Raw genomic sequence first — 19,972 nt, 5'->3', positions numbered from 1 at the left:
CCGATCTTTCAGATTACTACTGTCTTACCCAATGATCACCACAGAAACACTCCCCAGGCATACAGAAAAAGCAGCAGGAGAAGCACCTCCCCTCTTCCTGAGCTTGCAACTAACTCTTCTCCCACTGTAGTCTCAAAAATGACCCAATTCGAGAGCCCTTTAAAAACAATGCATTCCGATCCTCCACTGAGACTGGGCAAGAGACTATTAATAGAAGAGTAAGAGCATACACTAAGATACTTTCCCATCAGAAACTAACAGCTGCACAGGAGAGCAAGTATGTCTCAAAACTTCAACAGTTTCTTGCATCCAAGATTCTTCCCCTGTTTAAAACCCACACGCCCAGGAGGGCATGCACCATGTCAACTGGAGTTCAAAACTAAACACAGTTTTTTCGTCTCAGGACTCAGCTAACATAACTAACCAATGTACAAAGCTCCTTTGTAATTTTCCTTGTAATTTTCCAGATAAAACGTCATGAGCTCTCCCTGAGCTAGTGATATGAAGCATACCTCATAGGAAGAGAAAGCAGTCATCTTCTAGAGGATTGTTAAAATAGCCAGTATAATCTTGATCCAGTCAAGAAAGTTCAGTTCTAATCCTTCACTGCACAGAATAATTTTCTAGCTAAAGCACCAACAAGACGGTCAAGCAGAATTAGGAATGTGAAGCCAAGAACTTGCAGCTTTAAAGAGCCTCATATTTAATATAGCTACCTAGCCCATTGAACAGTTAATTCCTCTAGTCAGCAACCCTGAGGACTCAGTATCAATTCAACTTGCACTTTCTTTACAATTAACAGAAAATATTTTCTGATCTTCTCAGCCAGTGTATGCTGTCCTTGCATGTATTTTAAGATCCAGATAAAAATATCTGAACATTTTGAAAGAAGGGGCATATAATTATATTCAGTACTCTGCATAACCCACTAAATAAATATTTGCTAAGAAGGGAGATGGGAGAGAAACACATCAACCTGCTGACAAGAAGATGTATTGCCATGCAATTGTGCCAGTTGGGATCCTTTATTCACACAACAGTTAAACATTCATTAGTCAGTCCTGACTGTCTAATGGCTATTTGACAATCCTCTAGAAGATGACAATGATGAGAGTGGTGTGATCCTATGATGTGGCTGTATGTTCTTCAGACTTTCACATGTTGCTATGAGCCATCTGTGGCCAGTTATAGCACTGTATCTTCATCAAAAAAAGGCTATTTTTCGTTTCAGTGTAATTATTTATATGCCCTTGACTCTGGAAAGAATGTTCATTGTTGAGCCTCGAGAAACACAAACCAGAGCTGAGCTGTCTTCCACTTCATTAATGGATATTTGGGTACTGAAGAACTAAGGATGGTCAGCCTGATCTCATGCCCTTTCAAAATACACAGTTAAAGGACACTCAGCTTACTCCCTGGTTTTTAAGGTTTGGGTACGCCAAACCAACAAAAGATTGCCTCCCTATGACAACCAACTCTGCCCTCTTTGGAACCTGCAATTTCCATTTATATTGCAGTTGCACTTACCAGATTAGTGTTGATTAGCTTGCTGACACTTATAGCTGCAATATATTGGACCTTATGACTACTGTGTGATCAAAAAAGTGCATTATCACAGAATCACAGGTTGGAAGGGACCTCAGGGATCATCTAGTCCAACCTTTCTGGGAAGAGCAGAGTCTAAACAAGACGGCCCAGCACCCTGTCCAGATGACTCTTAAAGGTGTCCAATGTGGCCGAGTCAACCACTTCCCTGGGGAGATTATTCCAATGGTGACTGTCCTCAGTGTGAAAAATTTCCCTCTGGTGTCCAATCGGAATCTCCCCAAGAGCAACTTGTGTCCATTCCCCCTTGTCCTCTCCATGCGACTCCGTGTAAAAAGGGAGTCTCCATCTTCTTTGTAGCTCCCCCTTAAGTACTGGTACATTGTAATGAGATCCCCTCTATGCCTCCTTTTCTCAAGGCTGAACAAACCCAAGTTCTCCCAGCCTATCCTTGTACGGCAGGCTTCCCAGTCCTTTGATCATCTTGGAGGCCCTTCTCTGGACCCCTTCCAGCCTGTCCACACCCTTTTTGTATAGGGGAGACCAGAACTGTACACAGTACTCCAGGTGTGGCCTGACAAGCGCTGAGTAGAGTGGGATGGTGACTTCTTTATCTCTGCTGGCAATGCCCTTTTTGATGCAACCCAGCATCCTGTTGGCCTTCTTGGCCGCAGCAGCACACTGTTCGCTCATGCTGAGCTTCCTGCCCACCAGGACCCCCAGGTCCCTTTCCACAGCGCTGCTCTCCAGCCAGGTGGATCCCAGTCTGTGCTGCACTCCCAGATTGTGTTTTCCCAGGTGCATGATCTTATACTTCTCCTCAGATGGACCTTAAGTCTTATCAATAGGTCTATTTTTCAGACGCTGTTTTTTCCAGCAGTTGGTTATATATAAATTTACAGGTTAAACATTAGTGTGCCTAGAAAAAACTCCACTTACCCCTACAGGGTTATCATCAGAAGGCCTCTAATGAGGACTTAAAAAAAAAAAAAAAGCAGCAAACACCTCTACCCACATTTCAAGACAGAAGAACTCAGAAGCACAAAGTATCTTGGTTCAAGAAAACTCAGCAGGCAGAACTAACAACAGACTCCAGAAATCACAAGTTCCTGTCTTTGATACCGTCAAGCACTGCTCTTCCCTGCTGGATGTATTACTGGAAAAATAATGGTCACAGTTTGAAGTTCTCGCATTTGCAGATCTTAATGGTACAAAGGCAAAATATTTCAGATCCTACCAAGGTTCTGGACATGTACAGCTTTTTAGTATTATTTAAATTATTGTCATTTGGTAACTGCAGCATTTGAAATATGACAAAGTTTCTCTACTATGTTCCAGCTCACTCTCCCTTTCTGGTCTCATTAAACCATTAACAAGCAACAAGTTGCTTTTTGGTGCCTTCTGTTGCCATACACACTCATTAGAGAGAACTGCTTACTGAAAGGCTGTTTACTCAGTTATGTAGCTCAGAGCATACATCTGACAGATTACCATACCTGCCCATGTTCTTAGTCACAATTCCCTACTCAAGTCCGTGATCATCGCATCTCAGTACGTGCTAGCGCACATTCTATCCCACTCTGAGATGAGCCACATTTGTACCTACTTACTTACAAATGTTCGAGTGTGCTTTATCGATCTACCACTTTCATTGTTCCTTATTGTTCCTGGGGAAAGTAGTCTCAGACTTCTACATGAGAGAAAGCCCCCCACCCCGATCCAAAAAGACAGAGACAGAAATCAGTTCTCTGTGATATCAGGATGTGTAACAGAAAAGATGCACAGCAGGTTATTTCCCAACGTTAAGCACTTATTACAGTATGCCCTTCTTGGTATTTCACTCTACCACAGCCAATCTGTAGATTATTTATCTCTTAAGTTTCTTACACTTTCATCTCTTACAAAAAATTCTGCTTAGAATGTAATACAAAAATCCAGTTACAATTACCAAAACTAAAAAAATCATCACCTGAAAAAAAAACCACACCCACAAAAAACCCAAAAAACACATTCCCAGAGATCAAGCTGCATATCCATATAATTTCAAGTTTATGTTGGCAATGACATCTTTTAGCATATCAATGATGGCTGTTAGAAAACTAAGAAAGGTTCAGCACGGGTGACTGTGAAAAAAACCAGCATGCAAAACCTCTGACAAAACTGTCTGCAGAACACTTCCAATAGACCCAAAGTAGAGATTTACATCACAGCTTGCTGCTGTAGTTTTGCAAATGCATGGTCAAGTGACAATATCACAATAGGCACACTACGATTTTCCTATTAGGCTCAGTATTAAGACTTAGCTCATTTCTAAGCATTTGCTTTGAAGGAAAATGCATGCTTGAAAACATCACAGCTCTTTTATGAAAGATATTTCCATACTTACTGGTGCTACTATTTTGCCCGTCTGTCCAACTTGCATGTCATTAGGAACAAAGCCAGCATCAACAGCTGCACGGGAAGCTCCAACTAGTTGAAAGAAAATATTTCCAGTGTTTTCTTTTAAAATATTAGCGAGCCAAATTTCTATCACCATAAAAGCACATGTATTTTACTGAAGAGCCCCACACTCTAAGGGCATGTATTAAGAAACTTCCCTCTTAAAAGCTCTTATAGTAATCTCTCTCTGTACCACTGGCTGAAACTTCCAAATACTAAGTGCTAATGCACTTCATAAGCAACAGGAAATCCTTACTCCCAGCACCAAAGGGCCATACATTTAAAACCGAGGATTTCAGTCTGGCATATTTCCATTATTTTCTCTTGTTGCTTTGTCAAAAGAGGATTTTCCCATAAATGCCTTCCCAAAATGTTCCTCCAAGTTTGAACAGAACACATGTGCCATCTTATATTGCTGTGGAGCATAAAAGTCAGGCATAGTAAAGAAAAATATCAAAGTAAACTTGAAAATGCCACATGGACATTTAGTTAGCGAAGCCACCAATTTAAAAACAAAGCCTTTCATGTAAAACTATAAATTTATTATTACATGTGAAATCTAAAACTAATGTAGTTAAAATGTTAATGCAAACAGTTCCTCCTCATCCCCCAACCTTCACTTAAAATATTTTGCTGAAACACTGAACGTGGCCAGTTTTCTCCTGGTAATACAAAAGCCCAGCAAAAAGACAGAGCCACTCAAACTACAGGAAATGGGAAAAGGATTCTGTAAAGGAGTAGTATAAGGGCATATGAAGAAAATATCAGCTCTTCAAAGTGAACTAAGACCATTTTTTAATTTATACAATTTCACTTTTCGTTTGTGAGCTTGTGTTCTGGACATTCGAGAAGGACAGGGAATATTACAGTTCAGTATTTTGCTTCATACATGGGCATTTAAATACACATTGACCACAAGGACAAGACAAAACTTTATCTAGGACTAAACTAACAGGATTTTAAGACTTTTTTTGATAGAGACATAAAAGACTTAAGATGAACATTGTTTTTAATGGGACCTTTTAAAATATAATAACCAGGGTTAAAAAAAAAGGAGGAAAACAAGTTTACCTGCAGCATGCAATTGATCTGCAAGATCATATAACAACTTAAAATTTTCACCACTCTTCAAGCCTCTCCCTTAAAAGTTAAGAACAAAAAGAGGTAAAGAAAGAACACAATATGCTTTAGGATTTTTTTATTGCCTTTTTATTGCCTTCTGTATGAGTATTTGTATTTGCAAAGGCACAAATATACGCTTGCATAGGGTCTTTTTGGATTTATTACTAAATAGTATTTAATATTTGGAGATTTAGCTTTCGTCTTTGTAATTAATATTATTTCATATGTATAACCAACATCACTCAGTCTAGTTTACTTCCTGCACACAGCACCATCAAGATCATTCTCTGAAATCAGAGGAACAGGATTTTTTTACTAATTTGTGCTCCCTCTGCTGGCTTCAGGGACAAAACTCTGTAGTGGGATAACCAAGGAATCATTTTTTAGCCGCAGGCATACAGTAAAAATCATAGTTCATCATTTTATGCCTGAGGAGCAGAATACAAACAATGTTTTTAAAAATCATTTAAGCCGTTATATAATAATGTTTGGACTGCCTGTAACGATTAGCAATAATGTTTAACATGACAGATTTGGATCTAAAACCACTTCATAGCGGTATAATTTTAAAGGGACTCACCAAATATGACAATGCTCTTAAAGAGCCTACTAGCATATGTTAAACTCATGTTTTGCTTCTTCATGAAACATACATTGGGTGCATTCCCACTGGCCCCTATGCCATATTTCAGAATTACATGATAATACATTTTTTCAAATATGTCACATTATAGTATTCTGCTACAGATATTATTTAATGAGGATGTACCATCTCTTAAATGCAACATAACACAGTTTTAATATTATCTACTTACCACCCGATACAACCACTTTTGCACTAGTAAGCTCTGGTCGATCAGTTTTTGTCAGCTTCTGCTCAATCCATTCAGACAGACCAACAGGCGGTGGAGGGGTTACTGCATTCATCAGATGAAGAAAAATATCCTCAAGAAAAAGGATGAAGTGTGTATTTTCAACCTTTTAAATTTCAGCTTAAACTTAATGTAAAAGTTCATTCTATAACCAATTCTTCCACAAGCTTTTAACTACTTTCAGTAATTGCTCTTTGGCTCAAAGTAACAAGTGTCTTTCATCAGTTGTGTTTAAGTAACCTACAGTACAAGCTGCACTAAAATGAAGGTTTGTTGTGTAAGTAATACACTGACATCAACCCAGCATAGTAAGTGTTGTTCTGATTAGGACAGGCATACAAGCCAATTAAGTAGTGCAATAACAGTGCAACATCCTAATCTTAAGTATCAAGTAGCATTTGTTTCCTAACATTCACAGACATTAGGAAATACAGGATGGTTCAGGGGCAGGTACTAGGCCACCCAGAAGAACATGAGGCCTAGGACAAACACACACATGCAGCACGTTACTAATGATTGCCTCTGCTGGATTTACTGCACAGTTATAAAAAGGTCCACAGTAAAAAACAGCAGAGGTGATCAAACACCGAGCAGGTTGCCCAGAACAGTTGTGAAGTCTCCTTCTGTGGAGATACTCAAAGCCTGACTGGACACAGTCCTAGGCAGCCTGCTCAAGGGGGTCGGACTAGATGAGGTCCCTTCCAACCTCATCTATTTTGTGATTCTGTGACTGGAATTCTCTATTATCAAAGCTACACTGGCTTCATAAAAATAATGATTTAAACTGATTTAATTAAAACTGATCTAAAACAACTGGGTGTTCTCAAATCAGTTCAAACTGCTACTAATTTAGCTAGACACTGTAATGACCTCTCAATTGAAATACCACTGTTTAAACCAAAACTGTGGAGAGACAGCCGCTTTTATTTTTGCTCAATCTTGCTTTGGAAACGAGTCTGGCTATTCAAACAGCTGTAACTTTAAATAAGGAGAAGTTTCAAGATTGCAGTGGCAGAGGTTTAAGCAGTGAGTGAGAGGCACAAAAAAATCTCAATTTCTGGTCAAAGTAGTAAGTGAGCAGATAATCCATATCTTCCCTTACCAGACATCACAAAAGTGCAAGTACCCGTATTAAAAGCATAAAGCTAAGATTATGACAATCAGTTTGCTTTGACAAATACTTCCGTAAAACATCACCACCCAGCATGCAAAACTAACTTCATTACATGAAACGGCAAAACACCAGATACTCACACTTTTCTAAACTGGCACTACCACCACTTGTCGGTGCAGCCTCAAAAGAAGTTCCCCGTACAGTAAATACTTTAATCGCTTCATCACATTGCACAGTGCAAAGAATATTTCCTAAAAGAAAGGGTCACACTATATTTTTGAAGATAATATCCAACGTCCTATGCTTTTTCAAGAATATAGGAAATGAATATCAGAAACACATTAGCAGTTCTACTAGAAAAGGAAACATTCAGAAAGTTACTTCCCAAAACTCCAGTTTTACATGACCAAAACTTGAAAACTAGGCACTTAATAAACATACATTGCAAATATTTTAATTTACTTTTTAGTTCCATGTTTCTGAAGTATGATTACAAATCCTCTATTTTTAAATGATACAGAGCATTCAAATCATCTCTTATGAATGAGCTTTTAAATTTCGGAAGGGGAAAGAAAAAACCCCAACTTTTAAAGTGTCATTCTTAAACATAAAGATTGTCTATAACTTGAAGTAGTCTTTTATCCTGTTGCATGAATTCATCCAGAACAGAGGACAATGAGACCTGCCCCGAGTATCTGTGGGATTGCGTTTCTCTCAAGAATGTACAATATAAGGTATTTACTCCACACTGGAGGCTGCAGAGAACGCTAAAACAGAAAAATGCTGCAACACCATCTATTCATAAACAAAGTCATCTTGAAACTGTGAATTACTGGGAAGCAACTTAAAAAGTTAAAGTGCAGCACAAAAGCACAGTCTGGTAATGTAACTCAAACGTAATACCACATTGGGTCATGTGGTACAATCTTGTACAGTAAAATTAAAAAACACAAGCTAATGAGCTCATATCTAAATTAAAACACAGTGTCAGACAAGCATTAGAGAAACAAGAATGAAAAAAAGAATTGCAAATTAAGTCAATTAAATATTTTAAATAATTAGGTCAGTGTCTTCATAATTAGGAAAAATAACCTTGTGGTATCTTAAATCAGAACTAATGCTAGTCATATTAAATAAAGCTGGACAATTAACTTAATGTCTTACATTTTACAAAATCTGATCAGAAGTACATTAACAGAGTAATGCAGTACCTATAAAAATTACCAAATTCTATTAAAGTGATAGACATGGTTTCTAACTGATTGTACCAAAGTTGTTGGAATTACTTCCTTTCTCACACATGGAGCATTGTGTCCATCCCCAGGTTTCATTTTTATGAACCACAGCAATTCAGATTGTAAAGTGAAAATTCCTGTCATATTCCAAGGTACTAACAGGATTACGTAGAAAAGTTATCAGTGTTGGGTCCTTTATTACGCTTATACCACACCCCTTTTGTGATTACCCACCTGCGTAGATAGTTCTCACAAAAGTGTCTGGTGACTGAATTTCAATAATGTCAGAAACAGGGGCAACATCAAGTTTGCCAGCCACTCTGGGAATAAGATTCTAGAAGTTAAAGATGAAAAGTTAGCAAAGTAAATAAGTAAAACGCACATGGTCAGTAAAGGACGCCTCCTGTCCCGATTTTAACTTCACATAATGCTGTCTGTAAGTAAAAAGGCACATACAAATGCAAGATTTTTGTAGGACTACTCATGTAGCTTTAGCAGCCAAATAAAATCCCATTACTGTAATAACATTAGACATTTTATGAGACTTACCGTAAGTAAACCCTTAATTCAATATCTTAAATTAGGAGGCTTATTTTCTTCGATAGTTTAAAACTGAATATAGATGCAATTTATTCAGAAAATTGACAATTATGGATTGCTGAGCTCTTGGCACTTCAAGGGCAAAAAAGCATTTTTGGAAGCTAGTTACCAGAGACAATTAGGAAAAAAAAAAAACAGCACACCCCGCACAAAAGCCAAAAAATTATTATTTTAAAAATTAGTATTAAAATACATATTCTCCTGCTCTGAAATTGACTCTAAAGTATTCCTTAGCACCTTTAGGAATGGAAAGGAGGATAAAAAGAGCAACACAAATCATGAAGAAATTAACGATAGCAAGGGCTTTGCTTGCTTTTTGTCCCCCTCCTAATATAGTACGACACAAAGCAGCCAGTTCTGAAATCTTTACCCACAATAAGCACTCAAAAGTGGAGGCATAAGCTTCAAAACAAAAGCTATTAACCTTTACTGAGGCACTGCAGATGAAAAGAAAAAAATAAAATAAAAAACATAAGGCAAGGTATTCAAAGATTTCTCTTAGCAAAATTACAAGTATATGGATTCGTATTGATTGGAAGTGAAAGTAGTCAGATGGAAAGCTGATGTCATTATTCACCGCACATTGGCAAGATTTCTGAAGTACCCTTTTTCTCTAATTTAGCTGCACCACAGCATTGACCAGATTGTTAGTACTGAGGCTCTCTGCATACTTAAAAAAACACTCCTTAAAAAACAAGTTTTGAAAAACTGTTTTCATTAAAAGCATCTTGGCTAGGACTTGGATCTGTGTTATTTATATATATTTACAGACATTTGAGTTTACATGACTTACACCACAGATACAGTTCCACAGATGCAATTCCCCCCTCCAAAAAAATGTGCTTCTAATAGGTCTGCACACTTTCATTTCAACATGCAAATCATACATTTTTCATCTCAATTTACTGTACTTTTCCTTACAATTTTCTTAATGCTTTCAGATCAGTTAATCTATTTTGTGTTATTATACATTTTGCCTTCTGTACATAGAACCAGCTGGCTACCACTAAATATTTCTTCTACACTGCTCCTTTGCCCAAGCCAGCCCACAATAAAACTCAGCCATGAATCAGTGTTTGTAACTAATGACCTCTTAAGCAAAGTACTTTAACATTTTTTTGAAAACTCAAAACTGTCCGTGGCTGACCTCTCTCAGGCATTTGATTCACACTCTCACCTACAACAGTGTCTGTCTCTTTCCTACAAGAAATTTTTGATGTACTTACCTTCCCAAAGGCAGATGCTCCAGCACAAATGTGGGTGTAATTAAATTTTTTATGAGTTTCCAAAATCAAGGGAGTCAGCTCCTCTGAGGATAAAAACATATTACTCAAAATTTACAACTACCTCATTTTCAATCACAAATATAAATACCATTTCTTTTGTGAATAGGTAAGAACAACCCTCACCTGCTAGAAATCCCTTGTATACATCGTGCTGAGCCACTAGAACTTTTGCAACACCCTGCACTTTGCTGAGTTCTTGCGCTACCTATGATTACAAATGAATTATTATTAGTTTGTATAACAGGGATCACAAACAAGAGAGTCACTGCTGCAAGGAGCTCACAGCCTATAGATTAGTTAAAACTGGAACACAAAGGTATGTGAATTAAAAAATCTGGATGAACCTGATGGAACAAAATGCAGATCTTCTGACTCATGGCATAGTGCCTTATGGGATAATGAAAATTAATTCTGTGAATAAGAAAACTACAAAGCAAATCACACAGGAAAGTTTTCCTCCTGTATGCAGGATTACAGAACGATCTCATGATTTATTACAGCTGCCAATAACTATCACACTTGAGGATTATTGCTCAGTATTCATTAAGAAACCAATCCTATTTTCTTTTAAATTGGTCAATATCTACGGCACAAGCATACAATGCCAATACAAACGTACAGCGATATTATGATCTTTAAATTTTAAGAGCAATCTATTGTTTGCAGCTGACTTTCTGCCTACTGATGTGATGTATATTTTCAATTATATATTTATGCATTTTTTCCTTTAAATTTGCAGAAGTGAAGTTTAAATGATAAAAGGGTTGTTGCACATCAGACAGAAGAGGACCGACAGCAGTGTCTGGAGACCACATGCATCATCCCAGAACTTGCATAGTTTTACTGAATTTGCTGAGTATCAGTTTACCCTCAAAAATTAAGAAGAGGAAATAAACAAAAATTCCCTAATAGCTGCTACAGAATATCTGTTTGAGTAACTGGCTCTTTTGTCCTAGCAATACAGATTATTACAAAGAAACTTTAAAAAGCCCCAAACCGCCATTTTTTGTAAAGTACTTTTTCTCAGCATGACATACATTATCAAATAGACACCATACACTCAGTATGAAAAAACAAACAAAACATTCACAATCATTTTTCTACTGTGCAAGTGCCAAAGAATAAGGAAACTCAAAGGCAGACATATCAGGCAAAATTAATTTTTTTTTCCATTTTCTTGATCTAGATAAATATTTGCTGCCAGGTCTCCACCTCAAACACCAGGGTGTCAGTTTAGAATAGGCACTGAGGTTTCTCCACCTATTTGTGGAGAATCTCGTGCCTCCTGCATGAGATACTACATATTGCTTCCAGAATAACAATTCATAAACAACAGCCTAGTATGAAAAATATTGGGCATAATTATTTGTACTTTTACTGTTCACACAAGAGTACATCATGCTGGAATAAAAGTGTCGCTAATGTATTAATTATATTGTCTCTAGATTTTGCACATAAAAATTAGACTAAATACAACAGCTAACATACTAGAAACTTTTTTAGATGTGAGCTATATGATAAATTCAAGAAGCACTAATTTCAGAATTTTAGGTTGCAAACACACTCTGTACTTGACTAGTAAAAGCAAGATGCTCAGAAGCCCTAGTTGTCACCATGCTGTTTCACTTCTGCTGGTTTCCATTTGAACAAGTGCAAGCTTCTTTCCAAGTTCTTAGCACTGCGATTTTTGTCTTTCAAACTTTACAAGGAAATATTGGTTTAAAAGTTAATTGTCCTTTAGTCCTATAAAAAACTGCTCGCTTAAGCTTATAACAACTGATATTGATATTCTCCCATGTAAAATGAAATCTACACCCATATTTTCACTTCAGAAGAGAAGCAGTTCAAGTGCAGGACATTTCTGGCAGATTAACAATTCCTGGCACCATTCCTCTTCACTACAGATTATTTTTCAGGCTGACCAAGATGCTAGCCAGTATTGTTTCACTGCATTCATTATTTCATTCATATGAAAATAGCATTTCCTACCTTGTCACAGCTGGTACCAGCTACTAAACAAGAAACTTCACCTCCAAGACGCTTTGCCGCGGTAATAGTATTTAGTGTAATGGGTGTAAGAGTCTCATTGTTGTGTTCTGCTATGACTAATGTACTCTGAAACCTCTGGAGCAGTGATGCCTTGAAAGAAAGAGAGAGAGAGGAGTTTGATACTTAGCATTTAAGTAAAAAACTGTTCCTAGGAGCATCCAATGCTTTTCAGAAAGTTATCAGTTATACAAACTGTAAAATGCTGCTGTCAAAAAAAAAAAAAAAAAGGCTAAATCTGGATAATTTTTCTTAAGTAGGCAGAATACATAGGGTGTTAAAAAAAAGGCATAAACTTGCTTGATTTCAGCATATCTGTAACATGCTGTGTTAAACTAAAACCTACACAGGAAGATACCGAACAATATTAAGAAAAACATTTTAATACATTACATTCAAGCTCAGCTGATCAACTTAACTAAGTACCTTAAAGAGCGAAGACTAAGACACGAGAAAATCAAGGGTAGCAAATAAGTATTTGGTTGTCAGTTTTTGGGGTTGTTGGTTGGTTTGGGTTTTTTTTTTTAATATAAGTTTTAGCCAAAAATCTAGCTACAGTTCACACTTTTTTAATTAGTTATGTATAAAGGCAAAGTTGTACGCAGTGGCAGGATGACAACTAAGCAGCAAAGGCTCACAGCTTGAAAACACACTAACAGAACTGTTGATAAGCATCAGGTTCATTTTTTTCTATTTTCCTTTAAAGCATTTGACACTTGACCACTTAGTCTACCACCACAATTGAATGGTCCTTGAATAATAATTTTTACCAATTCACCATCCACACATAGACTTTAGCTTCTAAAGCAAAAATGAAAGGGGGGACACAAAGAATTGCCATGAAACCAAACCAAAATACTCCAAGCTCTGAGACTTTCCTCTCTGATTTTTAGGTGAACCTGGAAAAAGCATTATTCCTCCAACACTAATACTAGGGTAGGGAAGGGCTTTAGGGTAGGAATGGGAATATTATCCTTCCAGTCTTTTTTTATCCTACATAAAGCCTAAATTGAGACTCGAGTTATGATCAATGTAATATGGAAAACATGGAAAATGAAATATATTCATTCATATCACCAAGGCACAAATACTAACACAATGCTAAAAACTGCACAGACAAATACTATTTTTTAAAACATATATTCTGACACCATCTCCCCTCACACCAAATATGCACTTACCCATCACTTAAACTAGAAAGAAAAAGCTTCAGAAAATCTAAGAGGTTAAAATTTGTACGTGGACTTTAACCACACAGAACCTACCAACATACTAAACTTCACACAGAGAAAGCAAATCCCAAGGACTTCCCTGAAGCTAATCGCAGTGTAAAATTATAAATACAAAGATAAGTGTTTGCAGAATCAGGATCCTAATTTATAATTTTGATTAACACACTAAGGATTCTTATAAAAGTGCTCTGCATTTCATCTTTTCTGCTTCAGGTTACTTGTTATGATTAAAGATTCTAAGATTGTTTGAAGCCAATTGCCAGTAACAAAATATTTATTGCCAATATAGATCATACACCATATTTTTGATTATGTTTCATACATCATTTGCAATAAAAGTTATGAGATTTTAGTCACCGTTTGAAGAATAAATCCATGCCTAAGTGGCAAAAAGCCCACTTTTCCAATGATTTATAGTCATGTTGCAGGGTAAAGTGGACCATGCTCCTGAAAGATTCTGAAGTTTTCAATTTTCCAAAGGGAGCCACATGCATTTTAAACATGCACTTAATTCTGACTACATTATGATCTTTTCCCTAAGTAAGTACTGCGCCTCCAAAGGAGCTCTGTATCATTCTGTCAAATTATTCTAGAACAAGCTGAGAAATAATATTTTTTTTTCTTTTTTAGCTAAAAAGAATAAGAGCAATCAACGTTGCTTGAGCAGACGGGATATTACAGCATTAACTAGCTATTATTTCTAAACTGATAATCCCACATTTTTTATTTGTGGGAACTGCACACCAGCAAGTCACTTTACGCCTACATGCATGACATTTCTTAACACAAAGACAAGACCAGATTTAAAATAAATTAAAAAGCGCATTCTAGATCTTGGGTGAAAATCCTGGATGACAAATAAGATTCCTATGTGAGTCTGAATTTTAACACAGTAACACATATAATTTTTTTTTTAGCAAACAAAATCAAAACAAACTGACTTTTTTTTTTGTTATGACAAAGATTCTGCAGTGAAACCGAAGTGTAGTTTAGCCAGTCACATACGACCCTGAAAAATCAGAATCTGCAACGAGTCAATGAAGAGGACAAGCAGTTATTTTGATGAAGTAACTTGTCCAGCTGCATGTGTGCGAGAACAGCCCAGTATTTCACCAACATAGTTTCTCCACCTGTACTTGGGCAGGATGTCTAGTTTCAAGCCTAGATAAAATAGGAAGGTTGAGTATAAACCTAACCAGCTGACAGCAAGGATAAAAAGCACATGACACACAGAATAATCAAACTATTGAAATCAATGCCTTGAGAAGGGACAGCACTCAGTGCTTGTGTCACAGAAGGTTCCTGGTGAAAACCAAGCTCTGGAAAATCAGGCTATCCAAAGAAATCAATTACAGTTAAACATCCTACAAACTTGGGCAACTGAGTGGCTTCACAGGCATGCCAGGAGTTTATGACCACATCTGCCAGCAACTAGTAAAACTGGAAATGTATTTCACCTAGGTTTAGATAGAAATCAAAGCTGGGCACCTATGTTCCCTCTATAGCAGAAGCATCTACATTTCCTCTCTGGTGTAAACTCCAGACAGTGTTTCAGTTTCTACTAAAACAAACATTTATGAAAGAAAATGATCTGGAGTTTCCAACTTCCCACCCCCTGCCATTCACTATAGAGCAAACCTGGCCTCTGACTTCCAGATATCTAGAAGTTGGTAAGATTAACATAGATGCGCAGTACACATCAATTAAGCCACTTGCAAAGTACCAAAGGATTCTCTGAATCTATCATCTCAAGTTTTCCCAAAGCATCTTTTTGTTCCCCACCTGAGAAACCCAGCAACGTTTTCCAAGCAGAATGTGAAAACCTAAGAATAATATCTGAATTTCTAGACTTCAGACAAAATAACTGAGACTGCTCACTGCTACTGTCCCAGTCAAATGTTAGAAACCTGGACTTGCCCAGAACATGTGCACAGATAAACCCACACTTAAGGCCAACACCCCATACAGCTAAAGCACTCATTCAGTTCGCACAGGTGATCTGCTCTTCACAGCAACACCAAAGCAAACTGAACATATATTGATCCTTCAGCACACAGACAGGTCACCTGAACAGCACACAAGCAGGCCCAGCAGTTCTTAAACACGGATTTGTTGCTTATATGCTACCAAACACATACATTAACAGCTGTAAAACCGCAGACAAAAGCATGGTAAATCTTTGCTTGCTGTTTGGTGAGACTGGTGAGCATATAGGTATCAATAGCTTCAACAGTCAACAGCTAACTGCCTGCAGCCTGCTCCAAGGACGCTGTTGTAATGCAGGAGTTATGAAACTGGCTCTGGAAGTAACACACGTGGCAGGCACAGTAACAGATGATGGGACAGCCAAAATGTCTTTCCAGAAATGCAAAAGCTCCAGCAGATGTATTCCACATAGCCCCACACTCCAAATATGCATGCATGTAAAACAGGCTGTTAGAAACTTCACCCAGGAAACTGAAGTTTGCCTCCCAACCTCTTCAGAGGAACCACTGGAAGTTTTGGGAACTAAACCAAAATGGAAATCCACAAGGAAAAAGCACCTAACAACTGGATCTGCAAAGGTATCTCTAGAGCTGATTTTCCTAGCTGTGAAAGCAAACCAGCCAGAAATTAAAATTTTAAAACTGCTTGGTAGGAATTATGTATCTTGTACAGACCCATTACCACTGGGCAAAATTCCCAAGAACTGACTCAAGGAACTAGGAATTGGGGTATTACTAAAGATAATGGCTACGTTCCTATACAACAAAACAATGCCTAATTCTATTAATAGACAGTCTTGTAGCTGCAAAACAAAACAAAACAAAAAAGAAAAAATATTTGGGAAGCTCAGGGAGAGGGGAGAGCTCTAGCAGTAAAGCTTATGCTTCTTCTAGAACCACAGGTCTGGCTACAGAAGAGGTCTGAGCAATAGCTATTTAACTCCAGGAAACGCTAACTAGAAAGACAATACTAAAGGCACCTGAACTGAAAAGGAGCTATAACTGCAGGAAAGAACAGCAAAAGAAATAAAACACTTGTAAAAAGTTTTTATTTAGGAATCAAAATAAAGACTTCAAATTAAAAGGGAATAGAAGCAGCAATAGAAAGATGTAATACACAAGAAACTTTTCCAGATATATCCCATGCAAACCATTAATAAAAATCAAAGCAAAGCTGTTTTGAAATGCAGACAACACTACTAAAAGTGAACTCAAGATAAATGAATACATTTAAAAAGTTAAATGCCTGATATTATCAATGACATTTGACGGATATATACAAAGTATTCCCTAAGGCTACAAATGTAGCCCACTACTTTCTGAGTGAGGTGTGCTTCAAGCTATTAAACCTATTTATCTGAACTATCTCAGGGTGAAACACCATAAAGGAACCCACACAAGCATCATGAGATATATGACAAATAAAATCCACCATTTTCAGAAACTCCAGGAAATAGAAAGCTCTGAACAGATCAACAGGAACTCAAAGACTCAACAGCTGTGAAAACTGGGTGCTGCAAAACACTGTAAAGACAAAACAAGAGTACCACTCAATATCACTAAAATTAAGCAACTGACATTTCACTTTATTCAAAAGCTATTATATACTACACTACAAACTGAGAAAGAAAACCTGACCACTTTCACCTGAAGATCCCCAACAGGTTCACAAGAACATGCCTATTACTTTGTGCACGCCAACTCTAAAGCGTCTCTTGCCTCCAAAAACACATATTGCAGAAGCAAATGCAACTTTTATTCTATCTGGAGCTTTAAAACAACAGCTGAGCCCTGAAATATTACACAAAGCAAACAGAGAGACACAACGTCCTCCATTCTTTCACTCTATCACTGGGGGTTTTTTGAGGGAGTGTGGAAGTAGGAGTGAGGGAGACCAAGAGCTTCGTTTATGACTTGAAATAGTCAAGACTAGCACTGCTTACCCTTCATGAATCTCCTCAGGATAAATTCTAACTTCAACACAGGTTGAATGACAACTGGACACAAATTTAAAGGCATTGGTATTACATCCACCTACAGCTTACTTGGCCCCAGACCACTGTGTAATGTCCCAGAAGAAGCAAAAAAAAAAACCAAACAAACAGCATAGCAAATAGGCAGACACTTGCTTAGCTGATAAAAACGATAAAGGAGAATGTTAAGGGAATACATTATCTGTTGTTTTACAAAGGTAGGAATGTGTGACCTCAAAATGCCCCTTAACTAAAAGTCTATAAGACAATCCTGATGATCACAATTTCCTACCATTACAGGTTTGGAAGGGACCTCAAGAGCTCATACAAAGCTATCCTCCATCAGATGCTAAGCAAGCATGTCTATGTTATCTCCAACATATCTGTCTAGTTTCTTGTTAGTGTGTTTCAATAATGAAGACTCCTAGGCAACCTATTCCACAAACTTACTATCCTTTCAACTAGAAAGCATTTCTTAGTGCCTGTCTTAGCTCTTTGTGGTTATCATAAATAGCCTTCTTGCAATTTAAGCCAACTGTTACTCTTTTATCACCCACAGACCAGTGAAATGGCTTATTCCCACCTCTGCACCAGTTTTTTTGTGTACTTGCAGTTTCACACTCCTCAATCCTCCCATCTTCAAGTTATGCAACTCCAACCTCTCCTTGTTGCTCATACTTTACAGGTGTCTCGCATCCCATTTTTCCCTAGACGCTATTCACTCCGGAACTGCATGAGCATTAGCAGTGCTGAACTGGAGCTTGCTTTGCTTCTCTTGCAGACTACATTGTTACCCGCACACTGAAGATGCACACAGTGTTTTACTGGCTTTATTTTATAAGCTTATAAATTTCATAAATTTATGAGTTTAGATGCATATGGCTGGAAAAGCTCATGTTCCTGGGACATGAAACTGAATTGTGCAGTGATCCCTAAAGTATTATTTACACAGCAGTACCAGGAGGTCCAGAGACCATCAGGACCTTTGCCCTCGGAAGCCTACAGCCTAACAATAACTGAGATGTCCATGATTATAAGTTATACATTTTAGATTAACCAAATCATGTATGTCCTAATCTACCTTTGCTCTTCTTTTAAACCCTTCCTAGTACCTGAAACTAATATACCCATAATTCCTATTTCAGAGCTGTACAGAACTGTAATACTTGTAAAAGGCTTGTAGAGGTCAAAAAGACATTTGTGATATCTAAAGCTCTTTTAGAGGGCTATTTACACACAGTCCTAGTAGAGGGAGTGTCTCCTAGTGCGCATTACAAGATCAAACAGACATTCAGGGACATTTCATGAATCATCTACTCCAACTAACCTTGAGTTCACCTAGTCGTTAAATTTGGTAACATAGCCACCACGACACATCAAGCAGCAAACAGCCTCCAAAAGTCCAGCACCCCTCCCAGCTGAGCGACATGAAGGTCAATATGGAAAAGAAACAAGTGTTTCCCATTAGCTTCGGTCCACAGATTGTGAGGGTTAACGCAATCACGCTTCTGCACAGCTGAGTTCATGTGACTGAGAGACACTGTATTAACCTCTCAAAACCCCAGAAAGCTTCTCGAGTTAGAAATGTCTTTCTAACGTTGTTAGAGTTTGCAATAACAAACTCCAAGAGTCTTTTTCAGCTGTAAGGGAAGTACCGTTCCTCAGTTAGTCCTGTACGGGGGTGGATGAGAGCGAGCACTCTGAGAAACTTCAGACTTCCCTTATAGCTACGTTAGCCCCTCATACAGGACAACAATCCTCGACTCTCGCCTGCAGCGAGCACTGGAAAGAGCTTGTTAAACACCCGGCATCCGCTCAGAAACTTTTATTTTTAAGCAGCCACGGTGCGAAAGACAAGCGGAGTCCAGCGACGGGGCCGGGCCCCGGCGGCGCCTGTCGTTCGCCCCCGCACACCCCCCCTCGCCCACTGCTGCCGGGCGGGCCGACGGCGGAGCTCGGCCCCGCTCCCCGTCTACCCCACACGGTCGGGGGGGGGCTGGGGGGGGGGGGAAGAAGGACGTCCGGCACCGGAGCGGAGCTGAGCGGTGAGGCGGAAGAGGCCGGCCCGCGGCTGAAGGGGCGCGCGCGCGCGCTTCCCACCCTCCGCGCCCGCACTCACCGCCCGCCGCACGCGCCACGCTACCGCCGCCACCCGCAACATGGTTCCACCGCCCCGGCCTGACCCCGCCCCACTCTCGCGAGAGCCGCGCAGCGCCCCACCCCGCCCCCCCATTGGATGGAGCGGTGGGCCAATGGGGCAGCGGGATGGTGGAAGCGCACGCACGCCCCCCTCGCCCCGCCCAACGGGTGCGTGTTGCGGGCAGTGGAGAGCCAGGGCTTACGGGCCGCTCTATGACCCACCCGCCCCGCTGCCCGCCCCCAACTGCGCGTGGCCCTCCACGCACACCCGGCCGCCCCCCAACCCGGCCCTGGCACCGGGCCCTCGCTGCGCGGGCGGCACCGGAGGGCAGAGCAAAACCGCTGCCGCCGTGAGGGTGCACGTAGGGAGCCGGCGGAGCATCT

At 39.1% G+C, this 19,972-nt stretch overlaps 1 protein-coding gene across 1 annotated transcript in view; it reads right to left on the bottom strand.

Annotated features, from left to right (window-relative positions):
• ETFA (electron transfer flavoprotein subunit alpha) overlaps positions 1-19,660 on the bottom strand; it is a 33,001-nt gene extending 13,341 nt beyond the window's left edge. The window contains exons 1-9 of the mRNA XM_075099971.1: positions 19,569-19,660; positions 12,203-12,352; positions 10,337-10,418; positions 10,154-10,236; positions 8,562-8,661; positions 7,233-7,343; positions 5,922-6,023; positions 5,056-5,124; positions 3,932-4,014 (exon numbers count right to left, since the gene is read on the bottom strand). Of these exons, the coding sequence (XP_074956072.1) occupies positions 3,932-4,014; positions 5,056-5,124; positions 5,922-6,023; positions 7,233-7,343; positions 8,562-8,661; positions 10,154-10,236; positions 10,337-10,418; positions 12,203-12,352; positions 19,569-19,610 (822 nt within the window). The 5' untranslated portion in view covers positions 19,611-19,660. The remainder of the gene's footprint in view (positions 1-3,931; positions 4,015-5,055; positions 5,125-5,921; positions 6,024-7,232; positions 7,344-8,561; positions 8,662-10,153; positions 10,237-10,336; positions 10,419-12,202; positions 12,353-19,568) is intronic.
• Between the last annotated feature and the right edge of the window lie 312 nt (positions 19,661-19,972).

This window comes from Phalacrocorax aristotelis, chromosome 7 (assembly GCF_949628215.1).
Source record: "Phalacrocorax aristotelis chromosome 7, bGulAri2.1, whole genome shotgun sequence".
NCBI lineage: Eukaryota > Metazoa > Chordata > Aves > Suliformes > Phalacrocoracidae > Phalacrocorax > Phalacrocorax aristotelis.
The sequence above is the reverse complement of the archived record's forward strand: the minus strand, read 5'-3'. Positions and strand labels throughout refer to the sequence as shown.